This window comes from Rhamphochromis sp. 'chilingali', assembly GCF_963969265.1.
Source record: "Rhamphochromis sp. 'chilingali' genome assembly, chromosome: 12".
Lineage (NCBI taxonomy): Eukaryota > Metazoa > Chordata > Actinopteri > Cichliformes > Cichlidae > Rhamphochromis > Rhamphochromis sp. 'chilingali'.
The window spans coordinates 1,779,955-1,799,298 of record NC_137939.1 but is presented as its reverse complement, the minus strand read 5'-3'; the positions used below and the strand labels follow the sequence as shown (position 1 = coordinate 1,799,298).

At 39.9% G+C, this 19,344-nt stretch overlaps 1 protein-coding gene across 3 annotated transcripts in view; it reads right to left on the bottom strand.

Moving 5' to 3' along the window:
* The window catches only part of LOC308407594 (chemokine-like protein TAFA-2), a 105,880-nt gene that overhangs the window by 39,097 nt on the left and 47,439 nt on the right, over positions 1 to 19,344 (bottom strand). For all 3 annotated transcript variants that reach the window (XM_080899378.1, XM_080899379.1, XM_080899377.1), the window contains exon 2: positions 9,697 to 9,797. In XM_080899378.1, coding sequence (XP_080755504.1) covers positions 9,697 to 9,796 — 100 coding nt within the window. In that variant the 5' untranslated portion in view covers position 9,797. The remainder of the gene's footprint in view (positions 1 to 9,696; positions 9,798 to 19,344) is intronic.

Here is a 19,344-nt window from a genome sequence, read left to right as displayed (position 1 = left end):
ACAGATCTATTTAGATGTAACTGAATTTTAAATTATGAAATTATAACAACAGAGGGAGTTTATTATTTTAGGCTCCACAGTACTTGTTTTTGGAGAAATGCATCGACTATCACACACTGTCCTGTTTCATTCAAGACGTGAGAACATAACATAAAGTTCTCATAAAGTCACAATGATTTCAATAGATTTTAAAGAAAGTCAAATTTGTAACTGTTGAGATTTATTACATAACCATGTGTAACCAATACAACACTTCAATGCTGTCATAAATTCCTCATATTTGCCACCTGTAAGTATTAACATTAATTCAACATTAATTAGTAGTAGAAAAATTAATACTTTTATTTTTGTGTATTTTGGTTCACTTTAGGAAAACAAAACCTTAAATTCCAAACTAAAAGAACGAGATTTAGGCAATTTTTACTCCTTTCAAACGTTGAAACATTTTACACGTTCACCTAACAAGATAAAGATCCCACAAACTCGGCTGAATCAAACATGAGGAAGTACCTGCTTCGGCAACCCTTCGTTAAAATCCAAAAATGGAACTGACAACACCAACAACAACATCAGCATTAGCAGCTCTTTAGCTCAGGTACAGCTGAACGGTGTGACTTTAACCCAAACTTAATTTTTAGTGTTTTTCTCATAATCATCTGAGCTCTTTTGCAGTTTTTTGGAAATTTTTAAAAAAGATCTCGTTTTGCCAGCGTTGCAAGGCACCATAAAGTAGGAGATCATACGTGGGTAATGATAGAGCACAGTGTGTTTTATGTGTGTTTGCAGGAGCATTTAATCTGATAACACTGCATTCATAGAAACGCAGCAGGAACTGGCAGCGTGAGTCAATTCCTGACTTTGTCATTTCATCAGCTATTTGAACAATCATCAGTGATTTTTGAAACATTGAAGCTGACCTGTAAGATTTTTGAATAATTCTTTAGCACCACTCTATCGTTTACAATTTGTTCCAATCAAGCTGAAGAACAGTATCCTTGAATTTGAGGTAGCACTAGTCATTGGTAAGAAACTTGGTTGGCCTCAGTTTTACCTTCAGAACTGCTGAAATTCGTTCTGACATAAATTCAAGAAGGTGCTACTAACGTTGTTCAGAGAAGCTGGTCTAAAAACAACACACACCTTTTGCAGATTTGTAAAAGCAGTTTTTATGAGGTGATTCTTCAAACATCTAAAAGGTGCTCTAGCTGTACTGATACTTTTTTTAATAGTAAATTTATTGTCAGAAAAACACTTCTGAGATGATGTGTGCTGTGGTTATAAAAGCAAAGCAACTACATTCAAGGAGAGTATTTAAATGTTGCTCAACAGGCTCAATGTGTGCCAGAACAAACAAACACTTCCATCACACCTAGGGATGGGTACTGATAAGATTTTCACGATTTCGGTTCCATTTTTGATTCTGTTTAATGATTCGATTCTTTATCGATTCTTTGTAAAAAGGAGAACACTAAGGTCGATTAGCTTAGAACTTTGTTTTATATCTTCTCTTTGAACAAGATAGAAATTTAGGAGTAACATGGCCTTACAAACCCAACACTGAGAGCTTCAGAGATCCAGCCTACGGCTCTTCAATGGGGCGTCACAGGGTCCCCAGGAAAAACATTGTAAATGTAAAATAATAAAATAAATATTCTTCTGTAGCAATAACAAAGTATAACATAAATTATTCTGTAGCAATTACACAAGAATATCCAGTAATGTCCCTGCCTACAATTAAACACATTCACTTACTGAAAATCATCTGCTGTGGCAAACGGGTGCAAGCCTTTGACCACAAACTGAGTCTCTGCTCGGTGACATTCGTCTATCCTGCCTGAAAGGAGACGCTACCGGCAGACTGCAGCGAGAACTGCCAGCATCTGAGCCAGACTCTGTCTCATCACGGTCACTAAATGCACAGTAATAGCAGGTTTGTAATAAGGCAGATCGCACTAACATAATATGCACTGTTAGTTGATTATTTACCTGCCGCATTAACGGGAGAGGACGTGCAAACGTTACCGCTGCTGCTGGGTTGAGATTCACGAGTCCGGAGCAAATTAAAAACACGACATTCATTTAAGGTCATCGCGTGTTTTGTGAGCTTTTGCATATTCGTAGTGTTTCCTCCCTTAAATGAAATATCTACTTAGCAAGTGTTGCAAGTTGCCCTGTTTTCATCCGTTCTCGTAAAGTACAACCAAACTTTTGAGCGTTTGAGCCGCCATGTTTCCTGTCAAGTAAATGACGCTCTGCAACGTGGTGACGTCATTCGGGGCGACTGGAATCGATAAGGGAATCGTTTGCAAAAATGGCAAACACTTCCAAGGAATTGAAACAGTGGAAACGTTTTCGATTCCCATCCCTAATCACCACAAGACTGAACTTTTGATACTTTCCATTTGGGAATTTAAATATGTGCTTCTGCATAACTGGCTGTGGCAAGTAGTTATTAGATTTCCTCTCACTTTTTTTGTTTGTTTGTTTTGGGCTTCTTCTTCTTCTTTACTATTCCCCATATGTCAGAAGGATTGAGATGGTTTTATATAAATCAGCATTTTTCCAAAATCTAGCATGTCTGGCACCAAACCCTGTGCCACATCCAGTCCCTTAAACCACTTTTTGTCCCCATTCTGATGCTTTGTTTGAACTCCAGTGACTCTTCTTAACCATGTCTACATGCCTAAAAACATTTAGTTTTCTCTATATATGTCCTTTAACAAGCCTCTGGAAGGGTTTCAGTTACCAGACAGAATATTTTCATATATACATACACTATAAAGAGCATGGTGCTAGTCCTTAGTAACACAATCACAGCCTCACAATCCATTTTTGTTTATGTGCTACTCTGGTTCTTTAGGCAGAGGCCATGAATCACGCTGCCTCTAAGCAGAGTTCATCTTGCTGTCTGGCATCACCTTTCTGCTTTTATAGATATTCATTTGCTACACTTGGTAAAAAAAAAAAAGAAAAAACCCCAGCTATAAACACACTGTCCTCCAGTAGAAAAACCATTTTGATTGCTTTGTGATCTTCTTGTTCAATATTTCAGCAAACAGGCAGCCTGCCTGACAGACATTAGAAACACATTTCTCCAGAATATCGGTGGAATCTTGTTTGAGCAGGAATAAGTACAGAAGATGATCCTGTGACAAACTCCAAAAGTCTAGAAGGCCTGTACCCAATCATCAGATACACTCCTGGCACGTTAATGGCTTAAAACAATACGCGCATTACCAAGGACACAGTGATTGGTGAAGGAGAGTATATGCTAATTCAGTTATTCAGTCATGAAATTTGTCAACTGTAACCGCTGATATAGAGCGAGGGAGAAAAAGAAGCCAGAGGCTACGTAAAACCCATACTGCCGAACAAATGGGCAGATCATAAATAACGTGTGTCTCTCTTGCTGTGAGGCAGCAGGACAGTCGGTGTTCAGTGGAAACCAGAGTGACAAAATACGATGTAACTGAAACTTAATAATTGTGTGAAATCATAAATACTGCTCTAACAAACAGTATTCATTGCTATGCAGCTTCCTGCTCATAAAATAATTATTTTATGATTACCGCACTGACTGATGTTAATGTCAGCAGCTATTTGTGAGACAGTGATATTTAAAATGGGTAATTAAAAGTGATTTTCTCCCTGTCTGCCACTCGCCACCACCGATGACTCCACGTCTGTCATCAGTCAGATGTTGCAATGTAATTATATGGGAACACACACATGCACAACCTCAGTTTCAAGCAATGTGCAATCTTTTGTTTCATTTCCCAACAAAAATGATATTCATTCAACAGGTGAAGCAGGTGTGGATGATGGAGTAAGAGGGCTTTAAAGATGGAAAGTACGATCCAGCCAAGTTCCTGGCAGTGTGATCCCTCTATGGTGCCTCGTACACATGCGTATTCCACCCCCACTGTTATTTTAGCTTATAACTGTAGACGAAAGTCTTGGCTTTGTTGTTGCTCTCATCCTGTAGAGTTGTGTCACAGTTAGTGAAGGAAGATTCTGGTGTTTATTATATTTATTATTCTCGTGTGTTTATTGTTCAATGATAATTTTTAATTGCCCTGGGTCAGCACGTCTCAATTTCAATAAAGTTGTATTTACAGAGGGGAAGGGACGGAAAGCGTCTGCTACATTTGCATTTATTTATTGGATTTCAAAGAGATTTAGAATGTGCTGAGTTTATTATTATTCTCATCAGAGATGAAACGATGTGCAAAGCACCGTGCTCACGTTTATCTAGCGCTGTCTGGTCCTACTGACTGCTCAAAGCACTTTTTAACCACACAGTCATGCAGCGCTTTTTATTCTGCACATTTCCAAGCACTTTATCTACCTCACATCCGTGGCCAATTTACAATCACCTATTAACCTAACATGCGGGTGTTTGGACTGTGGGAAGAAACCAGAGTACCCAGAGGAAACCCACGCAGGGAGAGTGAGAACATGCACACTCCACACAGAGGTGCTGAACCAGGAACCTTCTGGCTGGGAGGTAACATTGCTAACCGCTGCACAACTGTGCGGCTGCACGAAAATGCACAGTCTGGGCCACATGCTTAATTTAAAACATTTAGGAAGAAGAAGATTTTAAAAGAAGGAAATATTCTTTCCCAGTATGAGCAGAGCATGCCACATTAAAAGTATAATAAGTGACAGTATAATGTTCTTCTGATCGTCTGTCTCACTGTCAGTAATTACTGATTTCATTAATTTGGTCTCTTTCTCTCTCATGCATGAATTCTTTAACTCGTGACCTGTGATTTAAAAGTGGAAGGAAGTGCTGGGATGTTTGTCAGCATGAAAAATTTCACATTTGTAATTTTCAGCTTGAATTTTTCACAAGCCATATGGAACCGTGTTGTAGACCAAGCATGGAGTGCAGCTTTACTGTGGAGCAGCCACTAAGGAGGGCAGACAGCCTGTCTCTGCACATCACATTAGAGAGCCTCCTTGGCCATGTATGCATATAGATGTGTGTGCACGTGGGTTTTTTATTTGTGTGTGTCCTTCCATGTGGATCTACAGAGGGTCTGTCGGCGTGCCTGACTGAATGCACATGTCCCTCTGAGCATGTGCGAGAGTAGTTTAGCACATGTGACTTCGCCTTCTATGTCTTTCTCCTTACATCTGTATTTTCCTGTCTTGGCAGTCACAATGCCTTTCAGAGTAACTTAAGTTCTTAGTAGTCTCTAATGAGTGACAATGTATAGAGATTGCAGCCTATAGACTGAGAATCAATGACTCGACAGTGTGTGGTGAAGTGATCAGCATAATCGCTGTTCCGCTTTACTTAGTCCAAGCCAAGCTGTTTCTTCAAGACTATCGGCAGAACCACTGAGTCATTTAACCAAGGCCTAGACTGCAAATAAGATCTCTTCATTGTAGGAGATCTATAGTCTACTAAGTGTAAGCGCTCTGTGGTCTAGGTGTTACACATTTCGGTATAATAAAATGTGGGAATAAGGCAGAATAAACAGAAGGATTGGTGGTTTAACAGATGGAGAGGAACTAATGGCATAGAAAAGGCATCATTTTCTATTTTTCTACTCTGGCTTGAGAGATACAAAAAAGAACAGAAACTACAAAGACACACACACACACTCTCCTGCAGACACACACTTATATCCTGAGACTTCTTCAACCACTTCTCAGTTCCATCAGCTCTTCTCCTGAGGTTGCTGTTCCTGTCTTGTCTCTACATGCCTTGTGAAATGAATTCAAGAATGCGCATGCACACATATTCACACAAACGTGTTAATGCTGGCTGAAGTAAAACCTAGCCGGGAGACATTTGATGTATTGCCATCATGGCTGGCTGGTGTTAGGTAAGGTGGAATCCACTCACTGTTAACTTGAATCGGATTCACTTCTTGCAACAAGAGAACCGCTGATCGAAGCACACAAACCGAGCTCCTTGCTTTGTCTCTCAGGTAAACGGACCGCCGTTTTGAACATATAACCGCTTTAAAACAGGTCAATCATTACCTAAATTCAGACAATTTTCAGAAAGAACAATAAAAAATAGAAGCTAAAAAAAACTGAATAAATAAATCAGTTTTTTTACTCCTTTCACTGTACCTGCATGATGGATATGAATAAAGTACTCGATAACCAGGTTTCACTCACGGTGCACTTTAGAAACATACCTGCCCAAGAGGTTAACGTACCATTTGTCCAGTATGTTCATCATTTTCCTGAAGCCTTCATCACTCGTGTTTACTCAACACATATCTTTAAATGTAATGTAATTTCAATGTGCCTATGCATTTGACGGATACACTCGTTTGCTGTACAGTTTTATGGATGATTCACGTTAGCCTCCAATGTATCATTTCTCCTGGTTTTCATGCATTAATTAACTGCAGCTTTTGGTGTTTTTTCAGGCAGTTAAATAAAATATTTGTGCTGCTATTCTGCACAGATAAAACTACAACTCTACAGCACTCTTGGCAAATTATTTTGTCTTGGTTCAATTCAATTCAGTTTTATTTATATAGTGCAAAATCACAACCAAAGTCACCACAAGGCCCCCTATATTAAAAAGACCCACAGTAATAAAGAGAAAACGCCCCATGCAACCAAGCAATTGGTGACACAGGGAAGGAAAAACTCCCTTCTAAAGAAACCTGTTCAGGGAGGGGCAGCCATCTGGTGACTGACAGACCCAGTATGACTGTGTAGCGTGCTCGAACTCTGAATCTGAACTACCGTATTTACAGAAAAAAATGGCAATAGCCAATATTCAAGTCAAAGTTTCAAAATGGCCCAAATCAATTGGTGATGTCATAGTAGCTACATCGCCCAATTATAAATAGTCTGTGCTGACAACACTTTACATAGTCAGCATGAATCTACATTAGCTTTTGATTATCCCAAATTCTCACTGTAGAGATTGTCCAAAAAAATGTAAATCATTGCTTCAGAAATGAAACCGGCAGCCACGAATTGATTTGACTTGAACGTTTAAAGAGAGAACGGGGAGCTGTAATGGCAGTGACCACAGCCGCTCACTGGGGTACTCTTATAATGAAAGCAAAACCGAATAGCTTTAGTGACTCCCAACATTGTAATCAAATTTACTTTACATGCCCGTGTGTGTGTGTGTGTGTGTGTGTGTGTGTGTGTGTGTGTGTGTGTGTGTGTGTGTGTGTACCTCTGTGAATGCATGTGCGAAAGAGAAAGAGACAGCGGGTGTGTTTTGAATTAGTGAGAGCGACAACCTTGAGGTGACCTAAAGGATTGTATTCAGTAATTATCTGATTACTCGTCTGTTTTTCCTCACTCAGACACCCTGCAACTGGATAATGCTGTAACTCACTGATCACAACCTACTTTACAATCAATTACCCATTAACAGAAGAACGGTCACAATGCACACGGGCAGACAAACGCCGCCTTTGCTGCCACCGTTTCAGAGCAAAATGTGACAAAAGAAAAACACAAAAGTGCAAATTCTAAACTTTTCCTCATCTTGTGACTTTTCTATTTATCTGCCTCACTCGCTGTTTTTCTCGTAGCTTTGTGCAGACCTCAGCACTTCGCTGAAAGCCTGGTGAAGCACCACAGTGAGAAGGTGTCTCCGTCCCCTCTCAATGTCTTTTCACGATCCTTCCATTTATGAAAATGTTTGCCCTTGCCTTGTCAAAAATGTCTCTTTGAGAGGAGATGATGCCTGGCAGCCAGAGAACAGGAGAGTCAATCTTACACACAAACAGCCACAAAACACACACGCAAAGCCATGGATATAGGTACTCACATTTCAACAAGGACACACATTTACTACACACACACACAATCTCACAAAAAAAACCCTTCTTGTCTCCAAGAAGCGATAACATTATGAGAAATTTTCAGTTTGTACAAGGAAGGCCAAAGGAGGGGCGCACGTCCACCTAAGATGCCAGATTAAAGAAAAGATTCAGACTCATCAATCATTCTCCCTTTCAGTCATCCCTTAATGGAACATCTGCACGAGGCAGATGTTAAGACGTAAATACACTGGCTGCAATATAAATATCCTTCACGTCGCTCACGTTAGATACGCAGCACCAAAAATGACAAAGACAGCCAGTTCAGATGAAGGGCAGCTGGTGCACAACACTTATCACAACATGAAAGCCGAAAGCACAGCGTAACATTTTCAAGCCATCACAGCATATTATATGAAGTCAAACCGAACACGCGACACTAAAATCACTTCCTGCTTTTATCCTTAGGTGATTTTGTCATTTTCAATTATTGAGTTTGGTTGGGTAAGGTTTTTGCTTGTTTTTTTCATTTTATTAGTTACATCCAAATCTGCCCCACAAATCTTGAAATGGATTTTTCTGGGTAATACTTGTGGTTCCTGGAATATTTAAAAGTAGATCCTTTAGCTCGGGAGACAGACAGCCTTTCCGCTTTTAGGATTAGGCTTAAAACTTTCCTTTTTTAGAAATCATATAGATAAGTCTAGATCCGGTGGCCCAGAGTCCTTCCTTAGTTACACTGAACAACACTTGGGCAGGGGCTCCTGGGGGGTTCCCATCTTTTTCACTCATTATCCATTTAATAATTAGTTACTATTTACTTTGGCTTCCACAGGGTGTCTTTTGTCCTGTCTACCTCCCCTGATCCGGTCATCCAACCACAGCAGATTCCAGAGGTTTCTTCCTGCTAAAAGGGAGTTTTTATTTCCCACTGTCACCAAGTGCTTACACATTTGTAGGGTCATATTGTCGGGTCTTTACCTTGTGATATAAAATGCCTTGAGGTGGCTGTTGTCGTAAGTTAGTGCTACATAAATAAAATAGACTTGTACTGAACTGACTTGGATTGAGAGGCACCAGCCTTTCAAACTTACTTATGCTGCTTGAGAATTAAAAGTGATTAAGAACAGCTTACATTATAATGACCTTCACTGCAAGCCTACAGCCAATAAAGCCTGTAAGTCCAGCACTCTGACATACCCCTAATAAAAATCGTAACTGTAAAAGCTTCACGACGACACACAGAATGAATTCACATTCCTGCCTGTATGTGCATGTAACTGAACAGCATGACCTCAGGAACATAAAAAGCTCTTATTCCAGCACAGGTAGCAGCTATAACGTGTTCCGCCTTAAATCTTTGTTGCCTAGAGGTATGGGATTTTCAGTGTCACACACATGTGATCTTTGTGAACCAGGGAGGCGAGTACCCAACCTTAACATGAGAAATGAACTGAAAAGTAGTACGAGGCCTTTGGGCTCAATCACGGTAGTGACTCAGCCACTTGAATCACACGGGAAGGATATCACACAACCAGGGATTTCTAATCCACAAAAGCTCACTTCTCACTGTCTGTGCTGTAACCCCCAGGCATTTTTGAGAGTCACCCACCCTGATGGGACTGCGAGCACGCGAACGCCTCTGAACTGGGAAGACCTTTCTTGTTGGATTACTTTCTTTTATTAAAGAAGTTTTGTGTGTTCTTCCTGGCAATCTGCCTCGGTGGTCTCGTATTTCATTGTGAAGCCGACCTCGGTGTTCCCTCAGGTAGCACGCGGTGTATTCACTATAACTTTACAATATGTGAAAAGAAATTGGCTGCAGAGGTAATCTACAATAGAGCCAATATTGTGGATGTTGTAAACAGACAATGACCCACCGACAGGTGAATATACAGTACACAAGCGGACATATAGATATACAGCTACCTACCTGTGTGGCTTCTGTGTGCATGTGTGAGGGAGGCCAGACAAAGAGATAGCAGCAGACTCCACACACCTACTCCACAAATGCAAGGACCCCGTTCCCGCATTCTGTCAAAGGGAAAGTAAGCACACAAATGTTGTTAGTGGACACAAGAGAAGAGACAAATTTAGAGAATGCATTGCTTTACTTGTATATATGCAAAAAACATTCATTTGATTCTCACTGCAGAACTGTTATTAGTGACTCTCTATCCCCCTCTACCTAATTGGGCTCCACCTTTCTCATTTATGCAAGTCTGAACCTAATCAAGCACCACACACTGCTGTATATGTTCATGCATGAAGTGAAAAAAGCATCAGCTGAAGCGCAAAGGTTAGTTCAGTGTTTCCCATGAATTCACCAGAACGTTCTCGCACAATAACATGTTAGGCGTTTTGGTAGAAACACTTTAAGAAGTCAGGTGGTGTAAAGAGCAACATTCACACAGTCATACTCTAAAGCAGTGGTTCTTGACCTGGGTTTGATCGAACCCTAGGGGTTTGGCAGAGCCTCCGCCATGACATGCATGGCTCATTTTGTGCAGAGTAAAAAACATATCTATGTCTTGAATTTGAAAAACATCATATTTTATTTTTCACTAAAGAGGGGTTCAGTGAATGCGCACATGAAACTGGTGGGGTTCGGTACCTCCAACAAGGTTAAGAACCACTGCTCTAAAGGATCTATTGAGGGCAACTTGGGGTTAAGTCTCTTGCCTAAGGATACTTGACTGGCATGCGGGCTGGATGAGCAGAGGACCAATCCATACACATTCATTCTACCACCTGAACCACATAACTGACTGCAAGTACACAAAAAGCACCTAACGCAGTCCACATTAAGAGCCGGGCTTGGTGGATGTCTGAAACACGGGACTATCACTCAGAAGACTGCTGGTTAAACCATGTTCAACACAAACCTTTTTACATTTACACTTATTTTTTCCTATTTGGCAGATGATTAGGGTAAAGTCTGGTTGGGACTCGAGTCCATGGTTTTGGATTGAAGTTATTACCGTTTAAACTCTGTGGTGAAAGGGTTTCCTTTTTGGCAGAAAGTCCTGAGGATAATCTTTTGCTGTGGGGCTGCACCTTCAACCTAACGCCATAAAACAGCTATATTCAATCTCAGAAAACTGTCTTAAAATCACTGAAAGCTCTCTTCGAGTTCTCTCTAATGAAGCTTGGGCATAAGTTCAGTAAGGAAGATCTGTAATCACTCATCTGGCTGGTTTTCTGGGTGTCAGGTTGCTTTTCTATTCTTTAAATCACTCCCACTTTCCCACGCTGTCAGTCTCAATGCTGTCATCATTACTCTAGTCCAATCATCTTCTTTCTTGCCCTCTTTGAGCCAATCAACCTCTGCTTTATGTGATTTACATCTGTGATCTCCATCATTTTCCCTTTCAAACTCATTCGTGCAACCCACCTCCTGCCCATCTCCAACTCACAGACACCTCAGAGATGTATCCAAGCCTCAGTCTTCGTCTTCACCACCACCAGCATCTAGACTCCGGGGAGTCCTGTCCTAAATCGCCGCTGGGACTCCATTCTGCCATGATGGGTCATCAGAGTCTAACCACCAAATATAATAATTTCTCAATAAACAATGTTCAGTTCTTCCAAGTGAGTTCTTCCATTTCTCTTTATTGAACTAAAGTAGAGCCTGTTGCAGAAACGAAGTTCAAATTGATTTTGTTCCTAGGTTTGAATCACACATGTATAAAGCTGTTCAGTCTTGCTTCCTAGAAATTAGAAGTATGTCTAGTGGAAAACAAATAAAACTTTCACACCGAGACCTGGAGAAAGCCATCCACATATTTATTTTCTCTACTGCAACTCTCTCCTGTCTGGCATGAATGAAAAGTTACTCTCTTGCCTGCAGCTGGTTCAGAATTCAGCAGCACAGCTTCTTACTGGTATTAGCAGACAGCAATCACATCACTCAATTCCTGGCTTTTTTCCATTGGCTCCCTGTACGATTTAGAATTGATTTTAAGATTTAATCATCACTTTTTAATGATGTTGCAATCTGGCCCCAAGCTACTTGGATGAAATGTTGACCCTGTATGAGCTAACTTCAAGCCTTAGATCCTCACATGGGGCCCTTTTGGCTAAATCATAGTCAAGAATAAAATCTAAAAGTGATTGTGCTTCTGTTTTTGGGGCCTCTCAACTTTGGAATGACCTACCTGAGGAAATAAAATGTGCAGAATTAGTAAACCTCTAAATCACTTTTTGAGACACTTTTTATGTGATTTCATTACATGTGATGTCTTTGATATTCTTTGATCCTCTGGTTAACATCTTTCATATGTCACATTTTAAATCTTTTTTTTCAGAATCAGAATACTTTAATAATCCAAAGGGAAATTATGTGGTTACAGTTGCTCCAATAAGAGCAGTGACAGAATGAACTCAATTAAATAATAATACAATATATTACAAAGTTACAAAACATAACAAATAGCTCTAGTATAAATATCTAAAATATTACAGAGATTAAATATTTATGATTGATTGAATTGTTTTTATTTTTTTGTTTTTGTTGTTAAGCCACTTAATAAATGATAATGGTAAATAGACTATACTACTTATATATCACCTTTCTACTTAAGTTGAGGACTCAAAACACTTTCATTCACCCAGTTCACGCACACAAGTTCATTCTCTAAAGGAGCCAGGGCAACTTGGGGTTCAGTATTTTCCCTAAGGATACTTTGATATGCGGATTGAAGGAACTGGGGATCAATCCATCCAAATCCAAGTTCCAACTGGTGGATGATCTGAACCACAAACTACTTACTGCAAACATAAAAAAGGACCTAACACAATGGAAGAACCTACACATAATAAACTACTTAAAACCTTAATTTTTCTGTCGGGCATAAAATTGAAGTTTTGTACCAACAAAGTGATTCCCAAACAACCATTAGCCAAAAACTTGGTACATGTCAGAATTGTGTGCAGTGTGTCCTTAAATTATTAATTATTAATATTAGTATCTGAAAGTCATGTCCTCAGGGTACAGGAAAATAGCCAGCAAAGATCTGACACGGGACCCAAGAGCTGCATCTGGTGCCTTAGCTGATCCATCTACTTATTTTAAAATGGTCTTGATAATTCTTCTTCTAATTCATGGATTCTAAAATAATATGTACAAAGACAGATGACAGATGATGAATCCTAACAGTGTTTGTGATTTTAAAACTTTTTATGCCTGTGGCACAATTATGTCCATACTTGAGTCACGTTGAGCGTCAAATGTCATTTCTCTAATGCCGTGATGTATCATCTGTGTTACACCTTCTTAACGCAGTAACTGTGAGCATCCTGTAGAATTTAGCCAGCACAACGTCACTGCCATGCATGATTGTTGAGAAAACAGTCATGTATAACCCTTATACTCTACGACTAATGTCAAACATACACAACTGGCAATTATACCCTGCAGTGACCTTCTGTCTCCCTAATAAATACAAAAAAGGCTATTTCACTGTTCACTGCAATAAAAGCACCGGGGATGTGCCAAGAACGGTTCTGGCATTTTTGTGCCCAGACTTGCCTGGCACAGTGTGGAAACAAGATGGAAAGAAAACATCATCATCCACTTCAGGTTTGGCAGTGTTGGCTATTTGCTTTTACCACTTTCATCCCACTTAAAGACAGCACTCCCTGTCATGGCGCACTAACTGTCGGCTTTTCAGAGGAACCGCATTGCTCTTTGGGGCATACGTTTCAAAATGTGAATACAGCATCTCAAATATGCTACTGAGTGAAAAATTGTGTTCCGTCGGCAACATCCACCCATATGCTGCTGAATCTGTTGCTGCTGTTGCAAGTCACGAGGCCACAAATTTGAGAAAGAAAAGACTGCAGGATGAAGGCATAATGCACACTAAGACACGGAGCCGACTCAGGACAGGTGCACGTTTGTTTTGGGGTAAAGAAATAACGACCTATTAGAGAACAGATACTGCCAATGTCCAAGCAGCCAACAACAAAAACAAGCAAAACAACAAAGCAAAAAAAAAACCTGTAACACAAAGCTTTTATACCCTCAGGTCTGACAGGAATCTGCAAGCAAGTACAAAACAACTCACCAATAAATCTAATAAAAACAACTTTTCTGATTTAAAAAAATATATTCATCAACTATACTGATCAAATAACAGATTTTATTTATGTGTGTGTATTCAATGTGGACAAGGCCAACAATGGTGAGTAAACACTTAGAGTACTGGGTATCCAAATGCTGGCAGGTGTTTCCACTGAAGTAAAGGATGCACATAATTAAAGCACTTTACATTCTGGGCACTAAGTACACGCAAAAAGTTCTTCAACAGACAAACAAGCTGTGTGTTTTCTACCAAGGAAACTGTTTGGTCAGTAAACTTGTGTACATGTGTTTGCGCACTGGTGTGAATAAATAACTGCAGGATGCTGGTAAAGCAAAAGCAAATGCAAGAGGCAGCTGAGCTCTTTTTTATCTTTTACATATGTTGTTTAAATATCTATAGCTTTGCTCAAAACTCAACTAAGTCAACTATATACTACTACTAGTCTTGGTCGTACTCCAACTCCAACCTCCAAACACTAAACAGTAGTGAGCAAATGTCTTCAGTCATCCCTCATTTCTTTATATTTTGTTAGGAGACTGGGAATAGCTGCAGTTATTTATTGAACCATGTGCAAACATACATGGAGCTTGAACTCTTTTAAGCAAAGTTTCTTATCATTTCTTCTTGTTGTCTTCAGGAATAGTTCACCAGGTTTCTTGAAATAAATTCAAAGCTCTTCTTTTCTTCTTTCTACTTTTGTTCTATATCAAGATGATACACCACTTTGCATTTAAGCATGAACTATTATTATTATTCTTTGCCCTGCCTTCCTCCCTTTTCATCCTGTTAAAAGAGAGTTTTTCCTTCCCACTTTCACCTGGTGCTTTCTCATATGGCATCATCTGATTGATGGGGTTTTCTCTGTATTATTGTACAGTTTTTAAATATAAAGCTTCTTAAGGCAGCTATTGTTGTGATTTGGTGCTATATAAACAAAATCAAATTCAATTGAACTGAATGATCCCACACTGCTTCAATAATGTTGAGCTGTGGGCTCTGAGGAGGTCAGTCTATGACTGATAATGTTTTTCTTTCTAAGAACTGGCAGTGTGTTTGGGGTCATCGTCATGCTGAAAATGAAGGCGCTGCCAGTCAAACTCTTTCCAGATGATAATGCATAGTGAATCAAAAGCAGATGTTACTTCTCTGCTTCCATAATTTAATCAATTTTGATAAGATCCCCATGATTACAGGTTGAAATACAGCCCCAACCCGTGAAAGAGCCTCCACCTTGTTTTACAGATGGCTGTAGAACCTGGCTGTTGTACCTATATTATTCGCACATATTGACAACAAAAAATAAAATCTGAAGTTGTCACTCCATAAGATCTGTTGCCACGGATTTTCAGCCTAGCTCTTGTGTAATTTGAAACACCCTAACCTCTTATTCCTGATTCCCTTCTTTAAGATCAGCTTCTTGATGGTCATCCTTCCACTCAGATCTTTTCTAATGAAGCTTCATCAAATACTGTAGTAGTTGGGTCAACTAGGCCCAGATACATCTCTCAGATTTGGCAATGTTTCCCATTAAATACACAACTTTCAGATACTGTTCATCTGCTGCAGATAGATTTTTAGGGCTGATCATTTTTCTTTTATTCTCCACTTTCCAGTTTTCTTATGTTGGCACGATGGCAAGTTTACAGCTAATAGTTATTTGGGAATGACCTTGTTGGGGCAGTAATATTTTATCACTGATACAGTAAGTGTGTAATTTTTGGCTCTTTTCATAGAAAAGTAAAATTAAATCACGCTAAATGATGTGCTTTTATGACAGGCTGCTAGTGGCTAAACATACAATCTAAAATTGGTTATTTTTTAAGTTGCCTGCTATGTGTCAATAAAACTCTGGTTCATCCCTTTAGTTAGGCTCCTTTTATGCTGTAATGATTCAGAGGTCAGTGTTAAGTGGTTTAACAAACAAAAAAACCCCAAACTCTCTAAAAATGGTGGTAATGAATAACTCTACTAGTAACGAAGGAAAGTCATGGCATTAAAAAAACAAAACTAAAATACTTTTGAAAAGATCTGTGATGATGTAAGTAAAACAAACCAAGCTCTCCAGTTTTTGTGTGAGAGTCTGGGCAGATTAACTAAGTGCAGATGAGATTATGCACACACCTGGTTGGATCTGGGCATAATTTGATGTGTTTATTTTGTGCACATATTCTATATTCAAGGATGTATCTGCACGCACGTGTGAGACCGCTTTTGCCGTGAGGAAGTGTGTGTTAAGCTCTGGCTCGAGTTCTGAGCTTGGTGTGTGAGTCATCTGGTTATGCAGCCAGGCATTTGTAGAGCTGGGAGAAGCTGAAAAGCCAGACAGGCTGAGCCAAGGCTTTCTCTGGTTAGGGGGCATCACACACACACAGAGAGAGTGAGAGAATCATATATATGTGTGTGTGTGTGTGTGTGTGTGTGTGTACTTTTCATCTCTTGTTCCTTTCATCTCTTCCAGTCTTCCTATATCTTTCCTTCTCTCCCTTCTCCTCTCACCCTCTTCCTGCTGTCCTCACCTATCTTCTGCTGGTACTAAATAATTAGGAAACAAAGCAGAGACAGTGCCTGCTTCCTCTCCAGCTCATTTAGATACTCAGCAGTGTTTGTGATGATGCAGTGCCACTTCATTATGGCTGGTTGTTTGGTCTGTCTGCCGCAGAATGAGTGGGTGTGTGATATAGAAATGGATTCAGAAAGGGGCAGCAGAAGACAGAGAGAGAGAGAGTAGAGTAGAGGAGCACTGTGGTTGTGTGTGTGTTCGTGTACGTGTGTGTCTGACTGCTCAGGAACAAGGGGTTCTGATCAATAGCTTCTAAACAGCTCGACTCTCCATCAGTATCAAATTCATCAGAGGACGGTGACTCACACATCTGCACACACTCAAAGGCAACAGACAAATTGTCTATACTGACAAACCAAAAGTCCACGTGTGAGTTCGGAACTTTGTGAATTTCGAGATCACAGCGGCTGGTAAACAAGCGCTTCAAGCAGTGCAGACTCCAGAAATCCTAAACTCCTCTAATCACATCTTTAGCGTTAACACTGGTGAGAAAACAGCATTAAATCTCATAACCCGGGATGATGTAGCTTTTTTAACAGAACACAGAGGAGCAAAAGAGAAAGTAAAAGCGAGTTGAGAAAGAAATAGTTGGTGAAAGAGCGGTGGTCTCCAATGACTTCAGCAGTCTGTTCCATCCCTTTAATTAGTCCCATTGGAATGCCCTCCCCGCTCCACGCAGCTGATCAGTTTCCTCTCCATATCTCCAGTCTGTTTTTGTGTGTGCGAACACGTGGGCGTGTGTGTTTGTATGCATCTTAGCTAAAGCCGGACAGACATCTCACGGGCATATGAGCCCTGGATGAGCTCCCAGTGGTAATAGAGAAAAATGTAGTAGAAATACATTAATACTCCAGGAGTTTCCATTCTTTAAGATATAAGCCATTTGGAAAATGAGATCCCTGTGCGCTCTGCATCAGTCACTGCAGCAATTAACATAAAGCGATTTTGATATTAGAACACACACATTGTTACCCACGGTCACAAAAACTGACATTTTTATTTTCATGCATACTGAGAAACAGTCTTTCAGTGACATCATTTACAAGAGGGAATAAACTGTTTTAAAGTAGCAGTTGTGCCAGTACACTATAAGGGATTTTTAGGGTTGCTTTCACACCCCTGTTCAGTTTATACAGGCGCAATTGTCCCTTTAGTGTGGTTCATTTAGGCCAATGTGAAAGCTGTCACCTCAACTGTGGTGCAAACCAGCCAACCTGAGAGCATCAGGTCCAGTTCTACATGAAATGTAGAGGTACATTTCATTAGTGGTGTGAAAGCGAATCAAATGCAGCATTTTAACAGCTGAGCTCACAGTTCAGCCAACAGAAACATCTGATAAGGCTTCTTTACAACATTTATTTTAAATAATAGCCATCGAGAACTTTATAGTTGGGGAATGGTGACACGTCTTTCAGCAGTAGCTCTGGTCTCTCGTGGTCAACCCACGCGTATGCAGACTCCGGTATATGTAACATCAACTAGTTGATTTTTTTAAACGAAACTACAGCTGAATCCATCTGCTCATAAAGGTCTGTAAGCAACATGAAAAGTAATATACAGTACACTGTATATTTATGCAGCTTGTAACTATGGTAACGGGTTTTCATGTCAGCATATGAGTGCAGGGATTTTATTATAATGAGATAGTCAAAAACATTAAAAACGTGGTGAAATTAGCTTCTCCAATTCAGTAAAAAGCTCTTGGAGATTTTTTTTACCATTTAAATCAGACAGACCTCCTCCTGCAGCTCCTCCCTCTTTTTCTGAGCACAGAACAAACAGCAAGTATGGCCATACATGCTCTAAGTGCGCCAGTTAATAAAGGCATTTGGCTTCACACAAGGTTAAAACCCTGCTCTCATATGTGAAAATCCTCAGCTCACAACGTAGCACCACTTTATTTTACTGCTTTCTCTCTCTCTCTGAGACCTATGATTGGTCAAAGTCAGTCTCCCATTACAGGCTAGATTTTATAACACCTGAAAACAGAGCCAAGAAGAGGTGTAAGAGTCGAGTTCCCTCTCACATCACTTGAATTACGATATGCTGAAAGGTTATTTATTTATTTTTTGTTTAGCAGTGACATCAACAACATGTTGACTCCACTAGCTTAATGACAAAGAGACAAAGCCTTATTTGTCTCATCTCTTTGTCGTATTTATAATAATAATATTCACGTTAGAGTAAATTGTGCTCGTAATTAGTTAACAAATAGAAGAAAACTGTCCTGCTGACTTCAATTCACCAGTGCCGCACACCACCAATGTTATTATTTTTCTGAGGGCCACACAAGGTGTTTATGGGCCCTAAAATTTCCCCATTGTTATATCGTCTTTTATTGCAATGAGAGTAATTTCAGCTCTAACAGTGAGAAACTCTTTGGCACCAATTAGCGGTGACATCTGTGATCCCTACAATCTGTTACCTTGTATTTTTTTTCTGTCCTTGAGCATTGAAATTAAGTAGCTATTGTATGACTGTGACTTCAGAACAATAGATATGAATCATAATCATCCTGATAATTTAAGGGAGAGCTGACTATCTCACTCGCCCGAGGAGCAAAGGTCATCATGATGCTCGCAAGCTTGTTGTTCTATTTAAAGTGAAAACTACCAAGAGAAAATGGAAGCTGCTGTTTGATACCAACAAGAAGCAGCAAAAAAGAAAGGAAAGGACGCAGAGAAAGATGAAAGGTAATTAGGCAAGTGCATAGGAAGTAAGCAAAAGAGCCAAAGGGAATGGTTCAAGGATGAAAGAGAAGGAAGGAATCCAAGGTTACCAGTAACCAGGGTTCCCAAGTACTGTACCTAAACCTGACACAATGCTTTTGTCTTCCTCTTCACCATCGCCTGTCCATTAAAGGAAAAATGTACCATAAAACGTTCACAAACAGTTGATTTTTTATACTGAATTTTCCATCTAGTCTGATTTATCG